The 26,415-nt window shown below is 45.2% G+C and overlaps 1 protein-coding gene across 1 annotated transcript in view; it reads right to left on the bottom strand.

The window, feature by feature from the left end:
- The window catches only part of ERP44 (endoplasmic reticulum protein 44), a 104,489-nt gene extending 93,464 nt beyond the window's left edge, over nt 1-11,025 (bottom strand). The window contains exon 1 of the mRNA XM_056520147.1: nt 10,831-11,025. Within this exon, the coding sequence (XP_056376122.1) occupies nt 10,831-10,887 (57 nt within the window). The 5' untranslated portion in view covers nt 10,888-11,025. The remainder of the gene's footprint in view (nt 1-10,830) is intronic.
- Nucleotides 11,026-26,415: the final 15,390 nt, after the last annotated feature.

Genomic DNA, 26,415 nt, shown 5'->3' with positions numbered 1-26,415 from the left:
ATTGGTTGTCGCTTCATACTGCCCCATATGCAGGAAAAAAAAATAAACTTATAGGGGTCAGAAAATTTGTGCATCTAGTTATGATTAACCCCTTAAGGACTGAGCCCTTTTTTGCAATTCTGACCACATTAATAACTCTGCAATGCTTTTAGTTAGCAATCTGATTCAGAGATTGTTTTTTCGTGACATATTTTACTTAAAATTTAGTGGTAACTTGCATCCTTTCTTGGTGAAAAATCCCAAAATTTTATGAAAAAAATGAAAATTTTGTATTTTTCTAACTTTGAAGCTCTCTGCTTGTAAGGAAAATGGATATTCAAACTATATTTTTAATTTGGATCACATATAAAATATGTCTACTTTATGTTTGCATCATAAAATTGACGTGTTTTTACTTTTGGAAGACACCAGAGGGCTTCAAAGTTCAGCAGCAATTTTCAAATTTTTCACAAAATTGTCAAATTCGATATTTTTCAGGGTCCAGTTCAGGTTTGAAGTGGATTTGAAGGGTCTTCATATTAGAAATACCCCATAAATTACCCCATTATAAAAACTGCACCCCCCAAAGTACCGTATTAATCGGGGTATACCACGCACCGGCCTATAACACGCACCCTCATTTTACCAAGGATATTTGGGTAAAAAAAGTTTTTTACCCAAATATCCATGGTAAAATGAGGGTGCGTGTGTGCGCGTGTATACCCCGATACACCCCCAGGAAAGGCAGGGGGAGAGAGGCCGTCGCTGCCCGCTTCTCTCCCCCTGCCTTTCCTGGGGTCTAGAGCGCTGCTGCCGGCCCTTCTCACCCCCTGGCTATCGGCGCCGCTGCCCGTTCTCTCCCCCTGACTATCGGTGTCGGCGCCCCATTGCCGGCGCCGATAGCCAGGGGGAGAGAAGCGGTGCCGACAGCCAGGGAGAGAGAAGGGGCAGCGGCACCCATTGCCGGCGCCGCTGCCCCGTTGCCTCCCCCCATCCCCGGGGGCATAATTACCTGGGTCGGGTCCGCGCTGCTGCAGGCCTCCGGCGCGCGTCCCCTGCGTCGTTGCTATGCACGGCGCGGCGCACTGACGTCATGCGCCGTGCAGCGCATAGCAACGACGCCGGGGACGCACGCCGGAGGCCTGCAGCAGTGCGGACCCGTCCCAGGTAATTATGCCACCGGGGATGGGGGGAGGCAACGGGGCAGCGGCAATGGGTGCCGCTGCCCTTTCTCTCCCCCTGGCTGATAGCCAGGGGGAGAGAAGGGCCGGCAGCAATGCTCTAGACCCCAGGAAAGGCAGGGGGAGAGAAGCGGGCAGCGACGGCCTCTCTCCCCCTGCCTTTCCTGGGGGTGTATCGGCGTATAACACGCACATAGACTTTAGGCTAAAAATTTTAGCCTAAAAAGTGCGTGTTATACGCCGATAAATACGATATTCAAAATGACATTCAGTAAGTGTTTGAACCGTTGAGGAGTTTCACAGGAATAGCAGCAAAGTGAAGGAGAAAATTCAAAATCTTAATTTTTTACACTCGCATGTTCTTGTAGACACAATTTCTGAATTTTTGCAAGGGGTAAAAGGAGAAATTTATACTTATATTTGTAGTCCAATTTCTCTCGAGTAAGCACATACCTCATATGTCTATGTTAATTGTTCTGCGGGTGCAGTAGAGGGCTCAGAAGGGAAGGAGCGACAAGGGGATTTTGGAGAGTACGTTTTTCTGAAATGGTTTTGGGGGGGGGGGGGGGGGGGCATGTCACCTTTAGGAAGCCCCTAGGGTGTCAAAACAGCAAAAAAAAAAAAAAAAACACATGGCATACCATTTTGGAAACTAGACCCCTTGGGGAATGTAACAAGGGGTAAAGTGAACCTTAATACCCCACAGGGGTTTCACAACTTTTGCATATGTAAAAAATTATATTTTTTACCTAAAATGCTTGGTTTCTCAAAAAGTTTACATTTTTACAAAGGGTTAAAGCAGAAAATACCCCCCAAAATTTGAAGCCCAATTTCTCCCGATTCAGAAAACACCCCATATGGGGGTGAAAAGTGCTCTGCTGGCGCACTACAGGTCTCAGAAGAGAAGGAATCACATTTGGCTTTTTGCAAGCAAATTTTGCTCTGAGGGCATGCCGCATTTAGGAAGCCCCTATGGTGCCAGGACAGCAAAAAAAAAAAACAAAAACAAAAAAAAAAAAAAAACACACATGGCATACCATTTTGGAAACTAGACCCCTCGGGGGAATGTAACAGTGTTACAGTGAGTACTTACACCTCACAGGTTTTTTGAACAGTGGGCCATAAAAGTGAAAAATTTGATTTTTTTGCACTATATTGATAGTGTTACCCCAAATATTTCATTTTCACATTGGGTAATAGGGCAAAGGGCCCCCAAAATTTGAAGAACAATTTTGTCTGAGAAAAAAAATACCCCATATGTGGATGTAAATTGCTCTGTGGACGCACTATAATGCTCAGAATAGAAGGAGTGAAAATTTTGTTGAAATTAAAGTCGGGGGTCATGTGCATTTATAAAGCACCCAACATTAAAAAAAAAAAAAAACACATGTGACACCATTTTAGAAACTACACCCCTCAGTGAACATAACAAGGGGTTACAGCGGGAAATAACACCTCACAGGTTTTGAAAAGTGGGCCATAAATTGAAAAATTAGATTTTTTTTTACAGTAAAATGCTTGGGTTACCCAATTTTTTACATTTTCACAAGGGGTAATATGAGGAATTGGGTTACAAATTTTGGAGGGCTTTTCCCCCTGACTATAAAAATACATCCACATATGGGGTAACGTGCTGGACGGGCGCACAACAAGGCTCAGAAGTCATAGAGGTTACATACATTCCGAGGAAAACACAAAAATGAAACACCCACATGTGACACCATTACAGAAAGTACCCACCCTGGGGAATGGGTATAGGGGTAAAGAGGACATTTTGTACTGGATGAGGTAAATCTACGGCCCCACAGACATCCCACAGCGGCATTGTTATCGATTGACGCCGAAAAGGCCTTTGACTGTGTTCGCTGGGAATGGCTGTGGGAAGTACTGTCGGCAATGGGGTTCGGAGGGCCCTTTCTCGGTTACTTACGCTCCCTTTATGCCTCACCTAGAGCACGTCTCCACACTATGGGCTTCTTATCTGAACTCTTCACTCCTGAGAGGGGGACTAGGCAGGGATGTCCCCTATCCCCTCTTCTTTTCGATCTGGCCATTGAACCATTATCTCTCCTCATTGAGAGGGAAAGGGGATCATTAGGTATACAGATGGGTTCCCAAAGAATTTCTCATACTTTATTTGCGGATGACATCCTTTTTTTCTTATCTGATCCGGTAAGGACTGTACCGAGGGTGTTTACCATCCTATCTGATTTTGGGGAGGTATCAGGGTTCCGAGTTAATGTAGAAAAAAGCGTCCTACTGGACATTTCTCCTATTCCCCTGTCTCACAGTTCTGCATCAATGCCATTCCCGATCCTAGTTACCAGATCCTCCTTTAAGTACTTGGGAATATTGGTGGGGAGGTCCCCCTCTTCAATCTACTCTCTTAACTTTACTCCGTTGTTCCGCAAAATAATAGGAGAGTTGCAGAGGTGGATGTCTCTACCGCTTTCCCTGCTAGCCAGATGCCACCTACTAAAGATGCTTAGCTTTTCGAAGATGCTTTACCCCATTCAAATGATTCCACTCCTCCTTAAGAGGGTTGATATCCAGTCACTTCAGTCAGCATTTACTAAATTTATTTGGGCCAATAAGAGACCCCGTATTGCCTTATCAAAGTTGATGCTTCCTAAAGAGAAAGGGGGGGTGGGGTTCCCGGATGTGAGGCACTATAATGTGGCATGTATATATAGGCATTGCATAGACTGGCTTAGGGGTGAATCGACATACTCTAACATTGCACTGGAGTCAGCCATGGTCGCACCGTGGTCCTTGGCTGGAATTCTTCACTCCAAACTCCAGAACTTGCCAACACATATAAAAAATAGCATTATTATAAGGGACACAATTGCCACGTGGAAAATAGGCAGGGACCTTATGCACCTGCCCTTTTCCCTGTCTAAGTACATGCCCCTATGGTCCCACCCTGAATTCCCACAAGGTTCGGAGAACAGTTTATTTGCCCTGTGGAGATCAGCTGGCCTTCAATCTGTTGGCCAACTACTGCACCCTACCGAACGTAGATATCTCTCGTTTGCCGAAGTGAGTGCCCAATATGGTCTTGGTCCAGGTCAGCATCTGTCATACCGACAGGTTCTGTCCTTTCTAACACCAAGATTGGCTGACCTTTCTCGAATAAGCTCAACTACCTCTTTTGATAGTCTGGTGACCTCAGCCAATCCATCTCACTCTCTCTCTACACTGTACCGACATCTGACCAGAAAGGGGAGTGGGATTGCTTCTGCCTCTCTATTCAGATACTGGGAAACCACACTCGGGATCTCTGACTCCTCTGTGCCAATACTGGAGGGATGGGCTAAGGTACGCAAGGCTGTAATTAACGAAAATTGGAGGGAAACGCAATTTAAAATATTACACCACGCTACCTACGGATTCACCATACCCCGGACACCTGACAGACCTGACAGACTGACTGAATGCCCTAACTGTAATGCCCCCTTTACTGATTTATTGCACGGCTTAGTTACCTGCCCTAAGACTCAGGATTTCTGGACTGCTCTCTTCACGCTGATAGATAGGAAACTAAAAGTCGCTTTACCTTTGACCCCCTTACTTATAGTCCTACACATACCGCCGGAGGATGTCTCTCTGACATTATTGCACCACACGATTCTACTGGGAGCCAAGCGGTGTCTCCTAACTCATTGGTTGTCGGCTTACATGCCCTCGCCTATGGAAGTTATAGCGCAAGTGAAAAAATATCTGATGCTAGATCGCCTTGAAATTTTAAGAACAAGAGAGAAATCGGCTAAATGGTTTTTTAAGAAATGGAAAACGTTCATGCTGGCCTTTTATTCGAATGAGGAATTGATTTCTTTGATGCAACCATTTACAGACACGACCTGGTATCTTACTAGATCCATTTCCGGCTCGTTGGGCCGGCTTCGAGTTCCTGTTTGACATTGATTCGTATTTCTTTATTGGCTTCTGGGTATCCGATGCGAGGGGATCTCACCTATAGTATCATGATACTCTCCTGAATGACTTACGCCGGTTGGCGTTCTGATTACTGATTAGGATGGGGTGGGGGAGGGGTACGGGATACTAGATTGATTTGATAATGCTGTATCGTAATATGTCTTGTTGTTATAGTTAATATTTCTATACTACACATTATTTCACAGGAATGCCCTGTGTACAAGTTTATAAAATTTGGAAAATTTTGAATAAAAATATGTTTAAAAAAAAAAAAGAGGACATTTTGAACGCACAGGTGTTTCCTAAATTTAATTTTCCAGGAATGGATGAAGGGTAGCTTTTGAAAATTGCAATTTTCAACCTATGCTCTGCTTCATTTTTCTGGAAACAACTAACATGTGACTCCGAATTGTCGCCTGGAAATACGACAGAGCTCAGCGAGAACTCTTCGCATTTGAGGCGGATGTTTGTTACGGACCTAACAGTTACATACACTCAGAGGAAAATACAAGAAAGGAACACCCACATGTGAGAATACTACAAACAGTACACCCCCTGGGGAAGGTGTATAGGGTGAAGTGGAGATTTAGAACAGACGTATGTTCCCTTCATTTATTTTCCAGGAATGGATGAAGAGTACTATGGGGGGGGGGGGGGAAGAAAATTGCAATTTTAGTACTGATATGCCAATTATTTTCCCAGAATGATGACCCAGAGTACAGCCAAAAGTAAAAAGGATGCCCGCCCCAAACCCTATACTCTGAATCATCATTCTGGGAAGGGGATGTGTGGGGCCGTCCCTATTCTGTTACCTCAAATGCGCAACCCGCTCAGGTGGGGAGAGAGAGCGTTGCGCATTTGAGGCAACTGCAAACCTCCAATGCTGTTGACTGTGTCCCATGACCCATTTTTTAGGGGGAAGAAATAAAGATATTGGGGGTATTGTGAAAAAGGTGTTTTTTGTCTTTTTTTGGGGGGGGGGGGGGGGGGGGGTTGGTATAAAATTTGGAAGACCATGTACTCTGGACTGGTACATTGGAGTCGAATTTTGGGGAATGGAAATTAGGGCAAAGGATGGAAAATTTAGTACTTCATGGAAGTGTGATACTCCCTGAAGCAGCCTATGCAGAGGCCCGGATGATCGGGGCAAGTGTCGCATTGAGTGGTGGTGCCCTTCCGAATCCCCCTCTTGCGACACACTCTGCATTTCTTCTGAGATCGTCCCTTCTTTCCAGTGTGGGGGATCACACCTGGAAAGTGTTGGCTAGGGACGATCCGGGGACCTGAAGTTCCAGAGGTGCTCTGACCCGCTCTTTGGCGGTCACCAAAGATGAGGGCCTTTAGAACTTCCTCTTGGAACTGCAGGTATGTCCCTGTGTTGCCGGCGTACTTGTACAGTACAAAAGCGTTGTACATGGCAACCTGTACCATGTAGACCGCAACTTTTTTGTACCATACGCGTGTTTTCCGCATGGCATTATATGGCTTGAGGACTTGATCAGAAAGAGCAACTCCCCCCATATACCGATTGTAGTCCAGAATACAATCGGGCTTGAGGACCGGTCCCACGGTACCTCGCACAGAGACAGGGGTGCTGCCATTCCCATGAATTGTGGTGAGCATAAGGACATCCCTCTTGTCCTTATACCGGACCAACAACAGGTTCTCATGGGTAAAGGCACAGAACTCACCCCGGGGGATAGGAGTCTGCAGGGGATAGGAAGGAAGGTCTCTTTGATTCTTCCGGACTGTCCCACAAGCGACCGTGGATCTGGCGGCGAGTGACGTGAAGAGAGGGATACTAGTATAAAAGTTATCCACGTAAAGGTGGTAACCTTTATCTAGCAATGAGTGCAAAAGGCCCCAAACGATTTTCCCGCTAACACCCAGAGTGAGGGAACAATCTGTGGGTTCAATGTGGGAATCTCGTCCCTCATACACCATAAACTTGCAAGTGTACCCGGAGGTACTCTCGCAAATTTTATACATCTTCACGCCATACCGCGCTCGCTTGGTCGGGATGTATTGCCGGAAGCTGAGTCTCCCCTTAAAGCTGATGAGAGACTCATCAATAGCGACCTCCCTTCCAGGGACATAGGCCTCCCAAAATCTGGCCCCGAAGTGATTGATGACCGGCCTGATTTTATACAGGCGGTCATACGCGGGATCAGTTCGGGGGGGGGGGGGGGGCATGCCGCATTATCAGCATAAGGCAAACATCTCCGAATGGCCTCGAACCGGGGACGTGTCATGGCCACATTGTACAGCGGGGTCTGGTACAGGATGTCCCCACTCCAATATTGCCTGACACTGGGTTTTTTAACTAGACCCATATGCAGCACGAGGCCCCAAAAGGTCCTCATTTCGGCTGCATCGACTGGAGTCCAGCCGCCGGGTCTAGCTAAAAGTGAGCCCAGGTTAGCGGCGACGAACTGTTGGGCATACAGATTCGTCTGTGTAACCATTAGATTAACAAAGTCGTCACTGAAAAAATGACCGAAAAAGTCCTTTTCAGTGAACCCGGCGATGTTAAACTTGATTCCTGAGTCGCCAACAAACACAGGAATCACGGGCTCGTGGTCCGCTGGCTCAGCCCAGACAAGTTCTCCGGTACGAGGTACCAGTGACCTTGGCTGGGGGGCTTCACTAGTATGAGCGACAGGGGGACTCATACTAGCATGGGGCACAGGGTCAAGGGCAGAGGAGGTTTGCGGCGCCGCACGGCGGCGAGTCCGCCGCCTTGGTGGCTCATCATCTGAACTAGATGATAAGGAGGACGATGTAATAAGGAAGGTGGGGTCTTCATAGTCCTCTGAGCAGCTCTCGGTGTCTGAGGCAATTATGGCATATGCCTCCTCTGCCGAAAACGCTCTGCGGGCCATTTCCCTACTCTAATGGGGATACGGGTATGTGTGTGTGTGTGTGAAACTTTATTGGTGTGTGTGCTGCGTGTGGTGTGGTGCGATATTACCTCCCTAACCCGCCCTAACCTAACTAAACTAACCCGCCCAAACAGAAAATAAAAAGGGGACTTTTTTTGAAAAACAAAAAAGGGACTTTAGCGCAAAAAAGCCCTACGCCAAAAAAAGCATTTATCTAATCAGTGGTGTGCGCACTGATTAGCGCTTGTGGCGGCAGGGGGCGCAGAAGTCAGTGGGGGGTCCGGCCACTCAGCCCAGAACAGTGGCTGGTGGCTTGTACACAGACCCCCACACAAAAAACCCGAAAAATAAAATAAAAAAAACGCTTAACCCCGAAAAAATGCACCCACCTGAACCCAAAAAAAAAAACGCTGATCAGTGATAAATCACTGACAGCGGTGGGACAGGCTGCACACACAGGTACGGTCCGTCCACACAGTACACGCCTGCTACTGGTGGCACGGACCGCCTATGGGTGCAAAAAAAAAAAAAAAAAAAAAAACGCATTAACCGAAAAAAGTGCCTTTAGCACAAAAAAAAAACGCTGATCAGTGATAAATCACTGACAGCGGTGAGGCACGCCGCACACACACAGGTAAGGTCCGGCCACACAGTACACGCCTATGGGTGCAAAAAACGCTAGAAAACGCGAAAAAAAAAGCGACGGCACCACAAAAAAAAACAACGATGATCAGTACTACGGGACTGATCAGCGGCGGGTGGGCTTTAACAAACGGTGACGGACCACTCTTTTATAACCAAGAGGGTCCGCACACACGCTTAGGAAAAAAAAAAAAAAAAAAAAGATCTGCGCCAAAAAAAAGGCTGGCGGCAGACCGCAGCGACCCAGCAGGGCCGGAGTCACGCAGCTAAAGGTGCTACGGACCCACGGACACCCACTGAGGTAAAGCTATCCCTGGGGATTTCTGTGCCAAGGGGCCACAGAAAGGGGGCAAGGGGCACATTTTTTTTTTTTACTGAGGGGATGGTGGGCAGCACGGGGCTCCGTCCTGCACACCAGATCTCTGTGAAATGGCGGGCAGAACGGATCAACATGCTCCTAGCCCACCAGATCCCCTCCCATTACATTGTGATTGGTGTGGCCACTTTGGCCACCCAATCACAACTGTACTGAGGGGGGTGGCCACAATGCCAGCCCCCAGTACAGCATGGATGGTGATTGGTGGTGTATACTACACCACCAGTCACCAGCTATATCCGGGTCACAGGGTCACACGTGACCCTGATGAACCGGAACCGCTGCAGAACGCCGGTTAGTAGTTACCGGCGTCCTGCAGCGATCGCCGGTATGTCTGCTGATAGAAATCAGCAGACATCCGGCTCCGATCCCCGCCCGGCGAGGAACGGAACCGCAGCGCATCGCTCATCTGAATTGATGAGCGATGTGCTGCGATCGCCGACATGTGGGGACATAATGACCCCCCCTGGGCGATATGCCTGCTGATCGATTTCAGCAGGCATCCGACTCCGGTCCCCAACCGGCTAGCGGTGGGGTCCGGAATTCCCACGGGCGTATGGATACGCCCTGCGTCCTTAAGGACTCGGAATGCAGGGCGTATACATACGCTGTGCGTCCTTAAGAGGTTAAGTAAGACAAACTCAAACGTATATCATATGGACCTACATAATAAAGATAAGGTGTCATTTTGACTGAAAAGTGCACTGCGTAGAAACAGAAGCCCCTAAAAATTAATAGAATTGGTGTTTTTTATTTTGTCCCACAAATATATATTTTTTTCGTTTTGCCATAGATTGGGTGGTAAAACGATTGATGTCATTACAAAGTTAAACTGGTGGCGCAAAAAACAAGCCCATATATGGGACTGTAGGTGAAAAATTGAAAGCGTTATGATTTTTAGAAGGTGATGAGGAAAAACAAAAAGTGCAAAAACTGAAAAACCCTGCGTGCTTAAGGGGTTAAAAAAAATTAATAGAAAAACAAATTAACTGCAGAGCTTGGCTTGAGACAGTGAAGACATATGTGGGTTTGGGTGGTACCATCTGACTCACTACTGAAATAACATTGCACTAATAGCAGCATTCTGCAATCTGTGGTTCTCCAGCTGTTGCAAAGCTACAACTATCAAGGCATGCTTAGAGTTGTCTTGCAGCAGCTAGAGAGTCACAGGTTTGGGCCACTGCATACCATGGTAGAAGAGAGCCCATACATGCAGCTGAAGTCTCCTAGAGTCTTCACTAGACGCTACAGAGTTCTCGGTTCAGTAAATACTAGGCTCAGCAGAGTCGTTATATGAAAGCGCCTTCAGTTACAAACATTTTCTTTTCTCCATATATTACTTAGAAGACCAATACGTACAATACACCCACTAGAGGAAGCAGCAGCTCCACAAACAGGCCGCAGAGCCGGCGCAGGATGGAGTTCCGGGTTATCAGCCAATCACATGGAGACACAACACAAGACTTCAGAAAACCGGTCTGTGGTTGGATGAATGGAGGGAACCATGAGACCAAGGGCCGGGGGTGCAGTGGGCCCGGGGAAGGAGCATGTTTGTGTGATATACGTTAGCAAGTGTAGGGACGGAACCACCGCAGTAAACGCTGTACCATTACACCACTACTGTGAATAATAAAATAATGGTAATACAGCGCAGTGCACGCCGGGAGAGAAGCAGGAGCGATCGATTCAAAATCCACAAATAGTGCCTTATCGGAGCATGTTATCTGACCATCCATTCTAGAGAGAGGCATGGACTCCAGCACCCAACACTATGGAAAGCACAGTTCTGACATTAGTTGCTGGAAAACAGGTCAAGACATGGGCCACTCACCAGAAGCACTAGGACGCAGGCCGGGTCACTGAGGGGCAGGAAAATGGCGTGTCTCATGGTCAGCGTGCCGGACGAAGCAGCGAAGGCTCTGCGCTTCACACACTCCACACCATAGATTTCTCTAGCCTGCTAGATCGGTAACGACTACTTCCTATCGAGCTGAAGGAGCTTAATGACGTTATGCTCACGTGACAGACCCAGCGCCAACGTCGCTTCCGCATTTGCCCGCCCACTTTAAACGAGCAGTGTATTGCGGAAGGCTTGGTGAGGAGGGTACTGGGTTCTGATTATTGGTAGTTTAGGTTGGCTGGTTACCTACACCACTATAAAACCTGAGGTTGGTTTCTTTTTTAGGGCATACATAGATCCTTAGGGGGAGATTTATCAAAGCTTGTGCGTTGGAAAAGTGGATCATTTGCCCATAGCAACCAGTCAGATTGCTTTTTTAATTTTAACCCCTTAAGGACCGGGGTTTTTCCGTTTTTGCATTTTCGTTTTTTGCTCCTTGCCTTTAAAAAATCATAACTCTTTCAATTTTGCACCTAAAAATCCATATGATTGCTTATTTTTTGCGCCACCAATTCTACTTTGTAATGACGTCAGTCATTTTGCCCAAAAATCTACGGTGAAACGGAAAAAAAAATGATTGTGCGACAAAATTGAAAAAATAACGCTGTTTTGTAACTTTTGGGGGCTTCCGTTTCTACGTAGTAAATTTTTCGGTGAAAATGACACCTTATCTTTATTCTGTAGGATACGATTAAAATGATACCCTACTTATATAGGTTTGATTTTGTTGTACTTCTGGAAAAAATCATAACTACATGCAGGAAAATTAATACGTTTAAAATAGTCATCTTCTGACCCCTATAACTTTTTTATTTTTCTGTGTATGGGGCGGTATGAGGGCTCATATTTTGCGCCATGATCTGAAGTTTTTAATGGTACCATGTTTGCATTGATAGGACTTATTGATCGCACTATTTTGGACTTTGGAATTTTTTTGCGCGTAAACCGTTGATCGAGCGGTTTAATTAACGATATATTTTTATAATTCGGACATTTCCGCACGCGGTGATACCATATATGTTTATTTTTATTTCCCTTTGTTTTTTTTTTTTTATGGGAAAAGGGGGGTGATTCAAACTTTTAATAGGGGAGGGGTTAAATGATATTCATTCACTTTTTTTTTTTTTCACTTTTTTTTTGCCGTGTTATAGCTCCCATAGGGACCTATAACACTGCACACACTGATCTTCATCATTGATCACTGGTTTCTCATAGGAAACCAGTGATCGATGATTCTGCCGCTTGACTGCTCAATCATTCGGCGATCGGACAGCGATGAGGTAGGTAGGGGCCCTCCCGCTGTCCTGTAAGCTGTTGGGATGCCGCGGCTATCACGAACAGCCCACTGAGTTAACCGGCAGCTTTTACTTTCACTTTTAGCCGCTATTAGCGGCGGGTCCCGGCTTCACTATGACGCCAGGCCCGCCGTGATATGATGCGGGGTTACCGTGTAACCCCGAGTTATATCACGGGAGCAGGACCAAGGACGTACCTGTACGTCCTTGGTCCTTAAGGAGTTAAAAAAGCCTCTCAAAAATAAAAGAAGCCATCTGATAGGTTGCTACGGGCAACTAGTTAACGTTATCTCTGCAACAGGTTTTATTAACCCCCTGGGGACCATACCCATTTTGACCTTAACCCCTTAAGGACTGAGCCCTTTTTCACCTTAAAGGAGTACTCCGCCCCTAGACATCTTATCCCCTATCCAAAGGATAGGGGAAAAGATGTCAGATCGCCGCGGTGCCGCTGCTGGGGAGCCCCGGGATCCCCGCTGCGGCACCCCGCTATCATTACTGCACAGAGCGAGTTCGCTCTGCACGTAATGACGTGCAATACAGGGGCCGGAGCATCGTTACGTCACAGCTCCGCCCCTTGTAACGTCACGGCCCGCCCCTTTCAATACAAGTCTATGGGAGGGGCCGTGGCGGTCGTCACGCCCCCTGCCATAGACTTGCATTAAGGGGACGGGCCGTGATGTCACAAGGGGCGGAACCATGACGTCACGCAGCTCCATCCCCTGTATCGCCCGTCATTACGCAAAGAGCGAACTCGCTCTGTGCAGTAATGATAGCGGGGTGCCGCAGCGGGGATCCCGGGGCTCCCCAGCAGCGGCACCGCGGCGATCTGACATCTTATCCCCTATCCTTTGGATAGGGGATAAGATGTCTAGGGGCGGAGTACCCCTTTAACCTGTTGGGGACGAAGGGCGTATGCATACGCCCTTGCGTCCTGGTACTTAAGGACGAAGGGCATATCCATACGCCCGTGGCAATTTCGGTCCCCGCCGGGCGGGGACCAGGCTGGTGTGACTGCTGATATCTATCAGCAGGCACCCCGTGCAAATACCCAGGGGGGTCATTAGACCCCCCCATGTCGGCGATCGGCGTAAATCGCAAGTGAATTCACACTTGCGATTTGCGCCGATTACGGGTCTATGGTGACCCGGAATAGAAGGGGGATCGCGGGTGTCTAAGACACCCACGATCCCCCTAAAGCGATAGGAGTGAGGTGGCATGGGTGCCACCCCTCCTATTGGTGGTCTAGACGCGACCACCAATAGCAGATCTGGGGCGGGGGGGGTTTACTTTTGTTTTCCCCGTCCTGCCCTCCCACAATAGGCGGGGAAGAATGGGGAAAACGAAGAGGAGCGGCACCGGAGTCCACTTACCCTCCGGAGGCAGCGGAGCGACGAAGATCTGCGGGCGGCGTGCGGCAGAAGAGGACGGCTCCCTGGATGCGACGGAAGCCGGTGAGTAGTTGCCTAGCAACATCCAGAGGTCTACAGTCTGAGACCACTATAGTGGTCTCTAGACTGTAGCCCTCCAGATGTTGCAAAACTACAACTCCCAGCATGCCCAGACAGCTGTTTGCTGTGGGCATGCTGGAATTTGTAGTTTTGCAACAGCTGGAGGTCTGCAGTTTAGAGACCACTGCACAGTGATCTCTATACTGCCCTCTAGATCTTGCAAAACTACAACTCCTAGCATGCCCACACAGCTGTTTGCTGTCTGGGCATGCTGGGAGTTGTAGTTTTGCAACATCTGGAGGTCCACAGTTTGTAGATCACTGTTCAGTGGTCTCTAAATTGTAGCACTCCAGATGTTGCAAAACTACAAATTCCAGCATGCCCACACAGAAAACAGCTGTCTCGGCATGCTGGGAGTTGTAGTTGCGTACCTCCAGCTGTTGCATAACTATATCTCCCAGCATGCCCTTCTGTGATCAGTACATGCTGGGATTTTTAGTTTTGCAACATCTGGAGGCACACTGGTTGGAAAATACTGAGTTAGGTAACAGAACCTAACTGAAGGTTTTCCAACCAGTGTGCTTCCAGCTGTTGCAAAACTACAACTCCCAGCATGCACGGTCTGTCAGTACATGCTGGGAGTTGTAGTTTTGAAACAGCTGGAGGTTTGCCCCCCCCTCCCCATGTGAACGTACAGGGTACATTCACACGGGCGGGTTTACAGCAAGTTTCCTGCTTCAAGTATGAGCTGCGGCAAATTTTTCGCCGCAGCGCAAATTCCTTGCGGGAGACTCACCGTAACCCGCCAGTGCGAATGTACCCTAAAAACACTACACTAACACCTAATAAAGAGTAAAACACTACATATACACCCCCTTACACTGTCTCCCTCCCCCCCAATAAAAATGAAAAACGTATTGTGTGGCAGTGTTTCCAAAACGGAGCCTCCAGCTGTTGCGAAACAACAACTCCCAGCATTTCCGGACAGCCACTGACTGTCCAGGCATGCTGGGAGTTTAGCAACAGCTGTAGGCACCCTGTTTGGGAATCACTGGCATAGAATACCCCTATGTCCACCCCTATGCAATCCCTAATTTAGTCCTCAAATGCGCATGGCGCTCTCTCTCTCACTTCGGAGCCCTGTCGTATTTCAAGGAAACAGTTTAGGGCCACATATGGGGTATCTCCGTACTCGGGAGAAATTACACTACAAATTTTAGGGGGCTTTTTCTCCTTTTACCCCTTATGAAAAGGAAAAGTTGGGGTCTACACCAGCCTGTTAGTGTAAAAAAAATTTTTTTTTACACTAACATGCTGGTGTTGCCCTTTACTTTTTATTTTCACAAGAGGTAAAAGGAAAAAAAGACCCCCAAAATTTGTAACGCAATTTCTCCTGAGTACGGAAATACCCCATATGTAGGCGTAAAATGCTCTGCGGGCGCACAACAAGGCTCAGGAGTGAGAGCGCACTATGTACATTTGAGGCCGAAATTGGTGATTTACACAGGGGTGGCTGATTTTACAGTGGTTCTGACATAAACCCAAAAAAATAAATACCCACATGTGATCCCGTTTTGGAAACTACACCCCTCACGGAATGTAACAAGGGGAACAGTGAGCATTTACGCCCCACAAGTGTCTGACAGATTTTTGGAACAGTGGTCCCTGAAAATGAAAAATTGAATTTTTATGTTTGCACAGCCCACTGTTCCAAAGATCTGTCAAACGCCAGTAGGGTGTAAATGCTCACTGTACCCCTTATTACATTCCGTGAGGGGTGTAGTTTCCAAAATGGGGTCACATGTGGGGGGGTCCACTGTTCTGGCACCACGGGGGGCTTTGTAAATGCACATGGCCCCCAACTTCCATTCCAAACAAATTATCTCTCTAAAAGCTCAATGGCGCTCCTTCTCTTCTGAGCATTGTAGTTCGCTCGCAGTGCACTTGACGTCCAAACATGGGGTATTTCCATTTTGGGGGGCATTTTCTCCTATTACCCTTTGTAAAAAAGTTAAATTTGGGGAAAAACCAGCATTTTAGTGGAAATTTTTTTTTTTTCATTTACACATCCGACTTTAACAAAAAGTTGTCAAACACCTGTGGGGTGTTAAGGCTCACCGTACCCCTTGTTACGTTGCTTGAGGGGTGTCGTTTCCATAATAGTGTGCGATGTGTTTTTTTTTGCTGTCCTGGCACCATAGGGGCTTCCTAAATGGGACATGCCCCCCAAAAACCATTTCAGAAAAACTCACTCTCCTAAATCCCATTGTTGCTCCTTCGCTTCTGAGCCCTCTACTGCGCCCGCCGTACATTTGACATACACATATGAGGTATTTTCTTACTCGAGAGAAATTGGGTTACAAATTTTGAGAGGATTTTTTTCTTTTTACCCCTTGTAAAAATTCAAAAACTGGGTCTACAAGAATATGCCAGTGTAAAAATGAAGATTTTGAATTTTCTCCTTCACTTTGCTGCTATTCCTGTGAAACACCTAAAGGGTTAACACACTTACTGAATGTCATTTTGAATACTTTGGGGAGTGCAGTTTTTATAATGGGGTCATTTATGGGGTATTTCTAACCAGAAGACCCTTCAAATCCACTTCAAACCTGAACTGGTCCCTGAAAAATTCAGATTTTGAAAATTTTGCGAAAAATTAGAAGATTGCTGCTGAACTTTGAAGCCCTCTGATGTTTTCCAAAAGTAAAAACTCATCAATTTTATGATGCAAACATATAGTAGACATATTGTATATGTGAATCAATATATAATTTATTTGGAATATCCATATTCCTTATAAGCAGAGAGCTTCAAAGTTAGAAAAATGCAAAATTTTCAAATTTTTCATGAAATTTTTGAAGTTTTCACCAAGAAAGTATGCAAGTATCGACGAAAATTTACCACTAACATAAAGTATGTCACGAATATGTCACGAAAAAACAATCTCGGAATCAAATTTATAAGTAAAAGCATCCCAGAGTTATTAATGCTTAAAGTGACAGTGGTCAGATTTGCAAAAAATGCTCCCGTCCTTAGGGTCATAATGGGCTCCGTCCCCAAGGGGTTAAGGACGCAGCCCTTTTTTGCAATTCTGACCACTGTCACTTTATGCATTAACCCTTTAACGACCAAGGACGTATATTTACGTCCTTGGCCGGCTCCCGCGATATAACGCAGGGTCACGCGGTGACCCCGCGTCATATCGGATTGGTCCCAGCATGTATCTGAAACCAGGACCCGCGCTATTAACCCTTTAGACGCGGGTTTCAAAGTTGAACGCCGCGTCTAAAACGAAAGTGAAAGCTGCCCGGCTGCTCAGTGGGGCTGATCGGGACCAACGCAGTGAAAATGCGGTGTCCCGAACAGCTGGGACACGAGTGGAGGTCCTCTTACCTTCCTCTGGCGTGTCCCTTCGGCGATTGATTGCTCCAAGTCTGAGATGCAGGCTTGAGCAATCGACCGCCGACAACACTGATCAATGCAAAGCTATGGCTTTGCAGTGAACAGTGTAAAAGATCAGTGTGTGCAGTGTTATAGCCCCCTATGGGAGCTATAACACTGCAAAAAAAAAAAAGTTAATAAATGTCATTTAACCCTTTCCCTAATAAAAGTTTGAATCTCCCCCCCCCTTTTCCCATAAAAAAAACATGTAAATAAAAATAAATATAAACATATGTGGTATCGCCGCATGCGTAAATGTCCGAACTATAAAAATATATAATTAATTAAACCGCACGGTCAATGGCGTACGCGCAAAAAAATTCCAAAGTCCAAAATAACATATTTTTGGTCACTTTTTATATCATGAAAAAAATTTATAAAAAGAGACCAAAAAGTCCGATCAATACAAAAAGGGTACCGCTAAAAACTTCAGTTCATGGCGCAAAAAAATTAGCCCTCATACCTCCCCATAAGCGGTAAAATAAAAAAAGTTATAGGGGTCAGAATATGACAATTTTAAACGTATACATTTTTCTGCATGTAGTTATGATTGTTTTTTACAGAAGTACGACAAAATCAAACCTATATAAGTAGGGTATCATTTTAACCGTAAGGACCTACAGAATAAAGGTAAGATGTCAATTTTACGGAAAATGTACTGTGTAGAAACGAAAGCCCCCAAAAATTACAAAATGGTGTTTTTTCTTAAATTTTGTCGCACAATGATTTTTTTTCCGTTTAGCCGTAGATTTTTGGGTAAAATGACTGATGTCCCTGCAAAGTAGAATTGGTGGCGCAAAAAATAAGCCATCATATGGAATTTTAGGTTCAAAATTGAAAGGGTTATGATTTTTAAAAGGTGAGGAGGAAAAAACAAAAGTGCAAAAACGGAAAAACCCGTGGTCCTTAAGGGGGTTAATAACTCTGAGATGCTTTTACCGATTATTCTGATTCTGAGATTGTTTTTTCGGGACATATTCTACTTTATGTTAGTGGTAAATTTTCGTCATTACTTGCATCCTTTCTTGGTGAAAAATTCCAAAATTTCATGAAAATTTTGCATATTTCTAACTTTGAAACTCTCTGCTTGTAAGGAAAATGGATATTCCAAATAAATTATATATTGATTCACAAATACAATATGTCTACTTTAAGTTGACATCATAAAGTTGACATGTTTTTACTTTTTGAAGACATTAGAGGGCTTCAAAGTATAGCAGCGATTTTCAAAATTTTCATGAAAATTTCTAAATCTGAATTTTTCAGCGACCAGTTAAGTTTGAAGTGGATTTGAGGGGCCTTTCTGTGAGAAAAAAAACCCCTAAATGACCCCATTATAGAAACTACACCCCTCAAAGTATTCAAAATGACATTCAGAAAGTTTGTTAACCCTTAAGGTGTTTCACAAGAATAGCAGCAAAGTGGAGGAGAAAAATCTAAATCTGCATTTTTTACATTAACATGTTCTTGTAGCCACATTTTTTTTTTCATTTTTAAAAGTGGTATTAGGTGAAAAAAAAAATTGTAGCCCAATTTCTCTCGAGTACGGAAATACCTCATATGTTGACATAAAGTGCTCTGTGGGCTCCCAACATGACTCAAGAGGGAAAGAGCAACTGTGAGGGTTTTGAAAACAAATTTCTCTGTCATGGTTTTTGGGGGCCATGTTGCATTTAGTAGGCCCCCATGGTGCCAGAACAGCAAAAAAAATAACACATGGCATACTATTTTGGAAACTACACCCCTCAAGGAACGTAACAAGGGGTATAGTGATCCTTAACACCTCACAGGTGTTTGACGACTTTGCGTTGAAGTTGGACATGAAAATGGAAAATTTGATTTTTAACACTAAATTGATGGTGTTACCCCAAATTTTTCATTTTCACAAGGGGTGATAGGAAAAATGGACCCCAAAATTTGAAACCCAATTTCTCCCATTAAACCCCTTAAGGACCAAGGGCGTACAGGTACACCTTTGCTCCCTGGTACTTAAGGACCAAGGGCGTACCTGTAAGCCCGTGGGAATTTCGGTCCCCGCCGCGCGCCGGGCGGGGACCGGGCCGGGGTGACTGCTGATATCTATCAGCAGGCACCCCGCGCAAATGCCCAAATCGCAAGTGAATTCACACTTGCGATTTGCGCCGATTACGGGTCTATGGTGACCCGGTGACCTGGAAAATAAAGGGGATCGCGGATGTCCTAGACACACACGATCCCCCTGTAGCGATAGGAGTTAGGTGGCAGAGGTGCCACCCCTCCTATCTCTGCTATTGGTGGTCTAGACGCGACCACCAATAGCAGATCGTGGGCGGAGGGGTTTACTTTCGTTTCCCCATTCTGCCCACCCACAATAGGCGGGGCAGGATGGGGAAACCGAAAGGGACCGGCGCCGAAGATCTACTTACCCATCGGCGACGGCAGCGGGCGACGATCGGCGGAAGAAGAGGACGGCGACGCAGCTTCCTGGATCCGACGGAAGCCGGTGAGTTACTTAGCAACATCTGGAGGGCTACAGTCTGAGACCACTATAGTGGTCCCTAAACTGTAACCCTCCAGATGTTGCAAAATTACAACTCCCAGCATGCCCAGAGAGCTGTTTAGGTTTGCTGGGAGTTGCAGTTTTGCAACAGCTGGAGGTCTACAGTTTGAGACCACTGCAAAGTGATCTCTATACTGTGCACCTCCAGATCTTGCAAAACTACAACTCCCAGCATGCCCACACAGCAGTTTGCTGTCTGGGCATGCTGGGAGTTGTAGTTTTGCAACATCTGGAGGTCCACAGTTTGGAGACCACTGTGCAGTGGTCTCTAAACTATAGCTCTCCAGGTGTTGCAAAACTGCAACTCCCAGCATGCCTAAACAGCAAACAGCTGTCTCTGCATGCTGGGAGTTGTAGTTGCGACCCCTCCAGCTGTTACATAGTTACATAGTTAGTATGGTTGAAAAAAGACATATGTCCAACCAGGGAATTGAAGTGAAGGGTGTAAGGCGATAAGGTAAAGGGATGTAGTTTTATATTTCTTCATAAGCATTAATGTTATTTTGTTCCAGGAATGTATCTAACCCTGTTTTAAAGCTGTTAATTGTTCCTGCTGGGACCAGTTCCTGAGGTAGACTGTTCCATAAATTCACAGTCCTCACGGTAAAGAAGGCGTGTCGCCCCTTTAGACTAAACCTTTTCTTCTCCAGACGGAGGGAGTGCCCCCTCGTCCTTTGGGGGGGGGTTTAACCTGGAACAGTTTTTCTCCATATTTTTTGTATGGGCCATTTATATACGTTTATCATATCCCCCCTTAAACGTCTCTTCTCAAGACTAAACAATTGTAACTCCTTTAATCGCTCCTCATAGCTAAGATGTTCCATGCCCCATATTAGTTTAGTCGCGCATCTCTGCACCCTTTCCAGCTCCACAGTGTCCCTTTTATGGACAGGTGACCAAAACTGAACAGCATATTCTAGGTGAGGCCGTACCAATGCTTTATAAAGGGGGAGTATTATGTCCCTGTGGCTAGAGACCATGCCTCTTTTTATACATGACAATATCCTGCCGGCTTTGGAAGCAGCAGCCTGACATTGCATGCTATTCTGTAGTCTGTGATCTACAAGTACACCCAGATCCTTCTCTACCAGTGACTCTGCCAGTTTAATCCCCCCTAAGACATACGACGCATGCATGTTATTAGTACCCAGATGCATAACTTTACATTTATCCACATTGAACCTCATTTGCCAAGTGGATGCCCAGACACTTAGTCTATCCAAGTCATCTTGTAACTTATGCACATCCTCTATAGACTGTACAGTGCTACAAAGCTTGGTGTCATCTGCAAAGATAGAAACAGAGCTGTTAATGCCATCCTCTATATCATTGATAAATAAATTAAACAACAGCGGGCCAAGTACTGAACCTTGGGGTACACCACTAATTACCGGGGACCAATCAGAGTATGAATCATTGACCACCACTCTCTGGGTACGATCCATGAGCCAGTGTCCAATCCAGTTACAAACTTAAGTTTCCAAGCCCAAAGACCTTAACTTACCTGTCAGACGTCTGTGAGGGACAGTATGAAATGCTTTAGCAAAATCCAAAAACACTATATCCACAGCCATTCCTCTGTCAAGGCTTCTACTCACCTCTTCATAAAAGCAAATTAATTGGTTTGACAACTTCTACCAATGCTGGCTATCACTTATAATACTATTATCCCCTATGTATTCCTGTATGTAATCCCTTATAAGTCCTTCAAACAATTTACCCACAATGCACGTTAGACTTACCGGTCTATAATTGCCTGGCGAAGACCTAGACCCCTTCTTGAAGATTGGTACCACATTAGCCTTGCGCCAGTGCCTTGGCACAATACCAGACACCAGAGAATCTCTAAATATCATGAACAAGGGTACAGATATTACTGAACTTACCTCTCTAAGAACTCTTGGGTGTAGTCCATCCGGCCCTGGAGATTTGCTTACATTTACTTTACTTAACTTACCTTGTACCATCTCTACATTAAGCCAGTTCAGTACATTACATGATGTGTTACCAGCACTGACCTGGCCAATGTCAGCTCCTTTTTCCATAGTGTATACAGAACTAAAGAACCCATTCAGTAGCTCCGCCTTCTCTTGATCGCCCGTGACAACCTCCCCATTATCATTATTAAGGGGTCCTACATGCTCTGTCCTTGTTTTTTTTGTATTTATATATCTAAAAAAATATTTAGGATTAGTTTTGCTTTCTTTGGCCACCTGTCTCTCATTTTGAATTTTTGCTGTTTTTATTACATTTTTACAGATTTTATTAAGCTCTTTGTACTGTTTAAATGTTATAGCTGACCCATCAGATTTGTATTTTTTGAAGGCTATTTTTTTGTTGTTTATTGCTCTTTTAACATCATTTGTCAGCCATGTAGGATTTAGTTTTAATCGTTTATATTTGTTCCCCTTTGGTATATATTTAGCTGTATAGTTATTTAGAGTTGATTTAAAGATGTCCCATTTACCTTCTGTATCAGTATTTGAGAACACCTCCCCCCAGTCTATGTCCTGTAGTGCAGCCCTCAGCCCAGGGAAATTTGCCTTTTTAAAGTTATATGTTTTTGCCTTCCCCGTCTGTCTTTGTTTTCTACATTTTAAGTCAAAAGTAACTACATTGTGGTCGCTATTACCAAGGTTTTCCCTCACAGTTACATTACCAACCAGCTCTGCGTTGTTGGAAATGATCAGATCCAACAAGGCATCACTTCCTGTTGGGTCCTCCACAAACTGGCCCATAAAATTATCCTGCAATAAATTTAGGAATTTTCTCCTCTTTGTAGTTTTAGCCAGCCCCCGGCCCCAATCTACATCTGGATAGTTAAAATCTCCCATTATTACCACTGTACCTGCCCGGGCGGCCCTCTCTATTTGTTTATACAGTTGACCTTCTATCTCTTCAGTGATATTAGGGGGTCTGTAGATTACACCAAATACTATTTTTTCAATATTTTCCTCCTTTTGTAATTCTACCCACAATGATTCCACAATGAATCATCTCACACTATGGCATCGTTCACACTGACTTTCATACCACTCCTAACATACAGACAGACTCCACCACCTTTTCTGTTCATTCTATCCTTGCGAAACAATGTAAACCCCTGCAGATTGACAGCCCAGTCATGCGAGAAGTCCAGCCATGTCTCAGTGACTCCAACTATATCAATATGTTCCTCCAGTATCAAGGCCTCCAGCTCCCCCATTTTATTTGCTAGGCTTCTGGCATTTGTGAACATACACTTTATATTTCCATTAAGTTTTACACATATAGTCTCACTAATGGGATTTTCAGAGTTATTGAGGTTAATGTTATTTTTTGAGTTATAAGGGCTAATTTAAGTTATTGGGGCTAATGGGATTTTTTGAGTTATTGGGTCTAACGTTATTATTTAAGTTATTGGGGCTAATGGGATTTTTTGAGTTAATGGGGCTTATTGTAGTTATTGAGTTATTGGGGCTAATGGAATTTTTTGAATTATTGGGATTACAATTTTTCGGGCTACATTTATTTTTACGGCTGGTTTGTAACCCATGGATCTCCTTATCCACTGCTCTTAACCTCCCCCACAGGACTCCTCTCCACCCACCATTATGTCCTGATCCCTCTCTAACCTATCCATCCCACTGTCTGCTTTCTTTGCTTTATTATCCTCCCCCCACTCGCCTAGTTTAAATACTCTGCCCCCCCTTCCAGGATTCTCTCCCCCAGCACAGCGGACCCCCTTCCATTCAGGTGCAAATTATCCGTCGAATAGAGTTTGTACCCCAATGAAAAGTCAGCCCAGTGCTCTAAAAACCCAAACCCTTCCCCCTTACACCACGACTTAAGCATGCATTTAACTCCCTAAGCTCCCGCTGTCTTTCCTGCGATGCGCATGGCACAGGAAGTATTCCAGAGAACACAACCTTAGAGGTCCTTCCCTTCAGCTTGGCACCTAGTTCCTTGTAATTATTCTTCAAGGACCTCCACCTACCATATATTCTGTCGTTGGTTCCCACATGGACCACGACAGCTGGGTCATCCCCAGCCCCCCCCCCTAGTAATTTGTCCACCCTTTCCACCACATGCCGAACCCTGGCACCAGGGAGACTACATGCATAATTACATGTCCCAGCATGCCTTTCGGCGATCAGTACATGCTGGGAGTTGAAGTTTTGCAACAGCTGGAGGCACACTGGTTGGAAAATACTGAGTTAGGTAACAGAACCTAACTGAACGTTTTTCAACCAGTGTGCCTCCAGCTGTTGCAAAAGTACAACTCCCAGCATGCACGGTCTGTCAGTACATGCTGGGAGTTGTAGTTTTGAAACAGCTGGAGGTTTGCCCCCCCATGTGAACGTACAGGGTACATTCACACTGGCGGATTTACAATAAGTTTTCTGCTTCAAGTATGAGCTGCGGCAATATTTCGCCGCAGCGCAAACTCCTAGCAGTAAATTCACTGTAAACCTCTGCCAGTGTGAACGTACCCTAAAAACACTACACTACACTACACTTACATATAATAAAGGGTAAAACACTACATTTACACCCCCTTACACTGTCCCCCCAATAAAAATTAAAAACGTATTGTACGGCAGTGTTTCCAAAACAGAGCCTCCAGCTGTTGCAAAACAACAACTCACAGCATTTCCGGACAGCCACTGACTGTCCAGGCATGCTGGGAGTTTGGCAACAGCTGGAGGCACCCTGTTTGGGAATCACTGGCGTAGAATACCCCTATGTCCACCCCTGTGCAATCCCTAATTTAGTCCTCAAATGCGCATGGCGCTCTCTCACTTCAGAGCCCTGTCGTATTTCAAGGAAACAGTTTAGTGCCACATATGGGGTATCTCCGTACTCGGGAGAAATTGCACTACTAATTTGGGGGGCTTTTTTTTCCTTTTACCCCTTATGAAAAAGAAAAGTTGGGGTCTACACCAGCCTGTTAGTGTAAAAAAAAGAAAACATGCTGGTGTTGTCCTTTACTTTTTATTTTCACGGGAGGTAAAAGGAAAAAAAGACCCCCAAAATTTGTAACACAATCTCTCCTGAGTACGGAAATACCCCATATGTGGGCGTAAAATACTCTGCGGACGCACAACAAGGCTCAGGAGTGAGAGCACACCATGTACATTTGAGGCCTAAATTGGTGATTTGCACAGGGGTGGCTGATTTTACAGCGGTTCTGACATAAACCCAAAAAAATAAATACCCACATGTGACCCCATTTTGGAAACGACACCCCTCACGGAACGTAACAAGGGTATAGTGAGCCTGAACACCCCACAGGTGTTTGACAAATTTTCATTAAAGTTGGATGGGAAAATGAAAAAAAAAAAATTTTCCACTAAAATTTTTCATTTTCACAAGGGAAAATAAAAAAAAAGCCCCCCAAAATTTGTAACCCATTTTCTTCTGAGTAAGAACATACCCCATATGTGGATGTAAAGTGCTCTATGGGTGCACTACAATGCTCAGAAGAGAAGGAGCGCCATTGGGATTTTGAAGAGAAAATTTGTCCGGAATTGAAGGCCACTTGTGTTTACAAAGCCCCCATGGTACCAGAGCAATGGACCTCACCCATATGTGACCCCATTTTGGAAACTACACCCCTCATGTAATGTAATAAGGGGTACAGTGAGCATTTACGCCCCACAGTGATCCGTGAAAATGAAAAATTTAATTTTCCATTTGCACAGCCCACTGTTCCAAAGATCTGTCAAACGCCAGTGGGGTGTAAATGCTCACTGCACCACTTATTAAATTCTGTGAGGGGTGTAGTTTCCAAAATAGGGTCACATGTGGGGGGGTCCACTGTTCTGGCACCACGGGGGGCTTTGTAAATGCACATGGCCCCTGACTACCATTCCAAACGAATTCTGTTTCCAAAAGCTCAATGGTGCTCCTCCTCTTCTGAGCATTGTAGTTCGCCCGTAGTGCACTTCAGGTCAACTTATGGGGTACCTCCATACTCAGAAGAGATGGAGTTACAAATTTTGGGGGGTATTTCTGCTATTAACCCTTGCAAAAATGTGAAATTTGGGGGGAAACACACATTTTAGTGAAAAAAAATTATTTCTTTTACATATGCAAAAGTCGTGAAACCCCTGTCGGGTATTAAGGCTCACTTTATTCCTTGTTACGTTCCTCAAGGGGTCTAGTTTCCAAAATGGTATGCCATGTGTTTCTTTTTTGCTGTTCTGGCACCATAGGGGCTTCCTAAATGCGACATGCCCCCCGAGCAAAATTTGCTCTCAAAAAGCCAAATATCACTCCTCCTCTTCTGAACATTGTAGTTCGTCCGTAGTGCACTTCAGGCCAACTTATGGGGTACCTACATACTCAGAAGAGATGGAGTTACAAATTTTGGGGGGTATTTTCTGCTATTAACCCTTGCAAAAATGTGAAATTTGGGGGGAAACACACATTTTAGTGAAAAAAATATATATATTTTTTTACATATGCAAAAGTCGTGAAACACCTGTGGGGTATTAAGGCTCACTTTACTCCTTGTTACATTCCCCAAGGGGTCTAGTTTCCAAAATGGTATGCCATGTGTTTTTTTTTTTTTTGCTGTTCTGGTACCATAGGGGCTTCCTAAATGCAACATGCCCCCCAAAAATCATTTCTGAAAAACGTACTCTCCAAAATCCCCTTGTCGCTCTTTCGCTTCTGAGCCCTCTACTGCGCCCGCCGAACAATTTACATAGACATATGAGGTATGTCCTTACTCGAGAGAAATTGGGCTACAAATATAAGTATACATTTTCTCCTTTTACCCCTTGTAAAAATTCAAAAATTGGGT

Source organism: Hyla sarda, chromosome 5 (assembly GCF_029499605.1).
Source record: "Hyla sarda isolate aHylSar1 chromosome 5, aHylSar1.hap1, whole genome shotgun sequence".
Classification (NCBI taxonomy): domain Eukaryota; kingdom Metazoa; phylum Chordata; class Amphibia; order Anura; family Hylidae; genus Hyla; species Hyla sarda.
The sequence above is the reverse complement of the archived record's forward strand: the minus strand, read 5'-3'. Positions and strand labels throughout refer to the sequence as shown.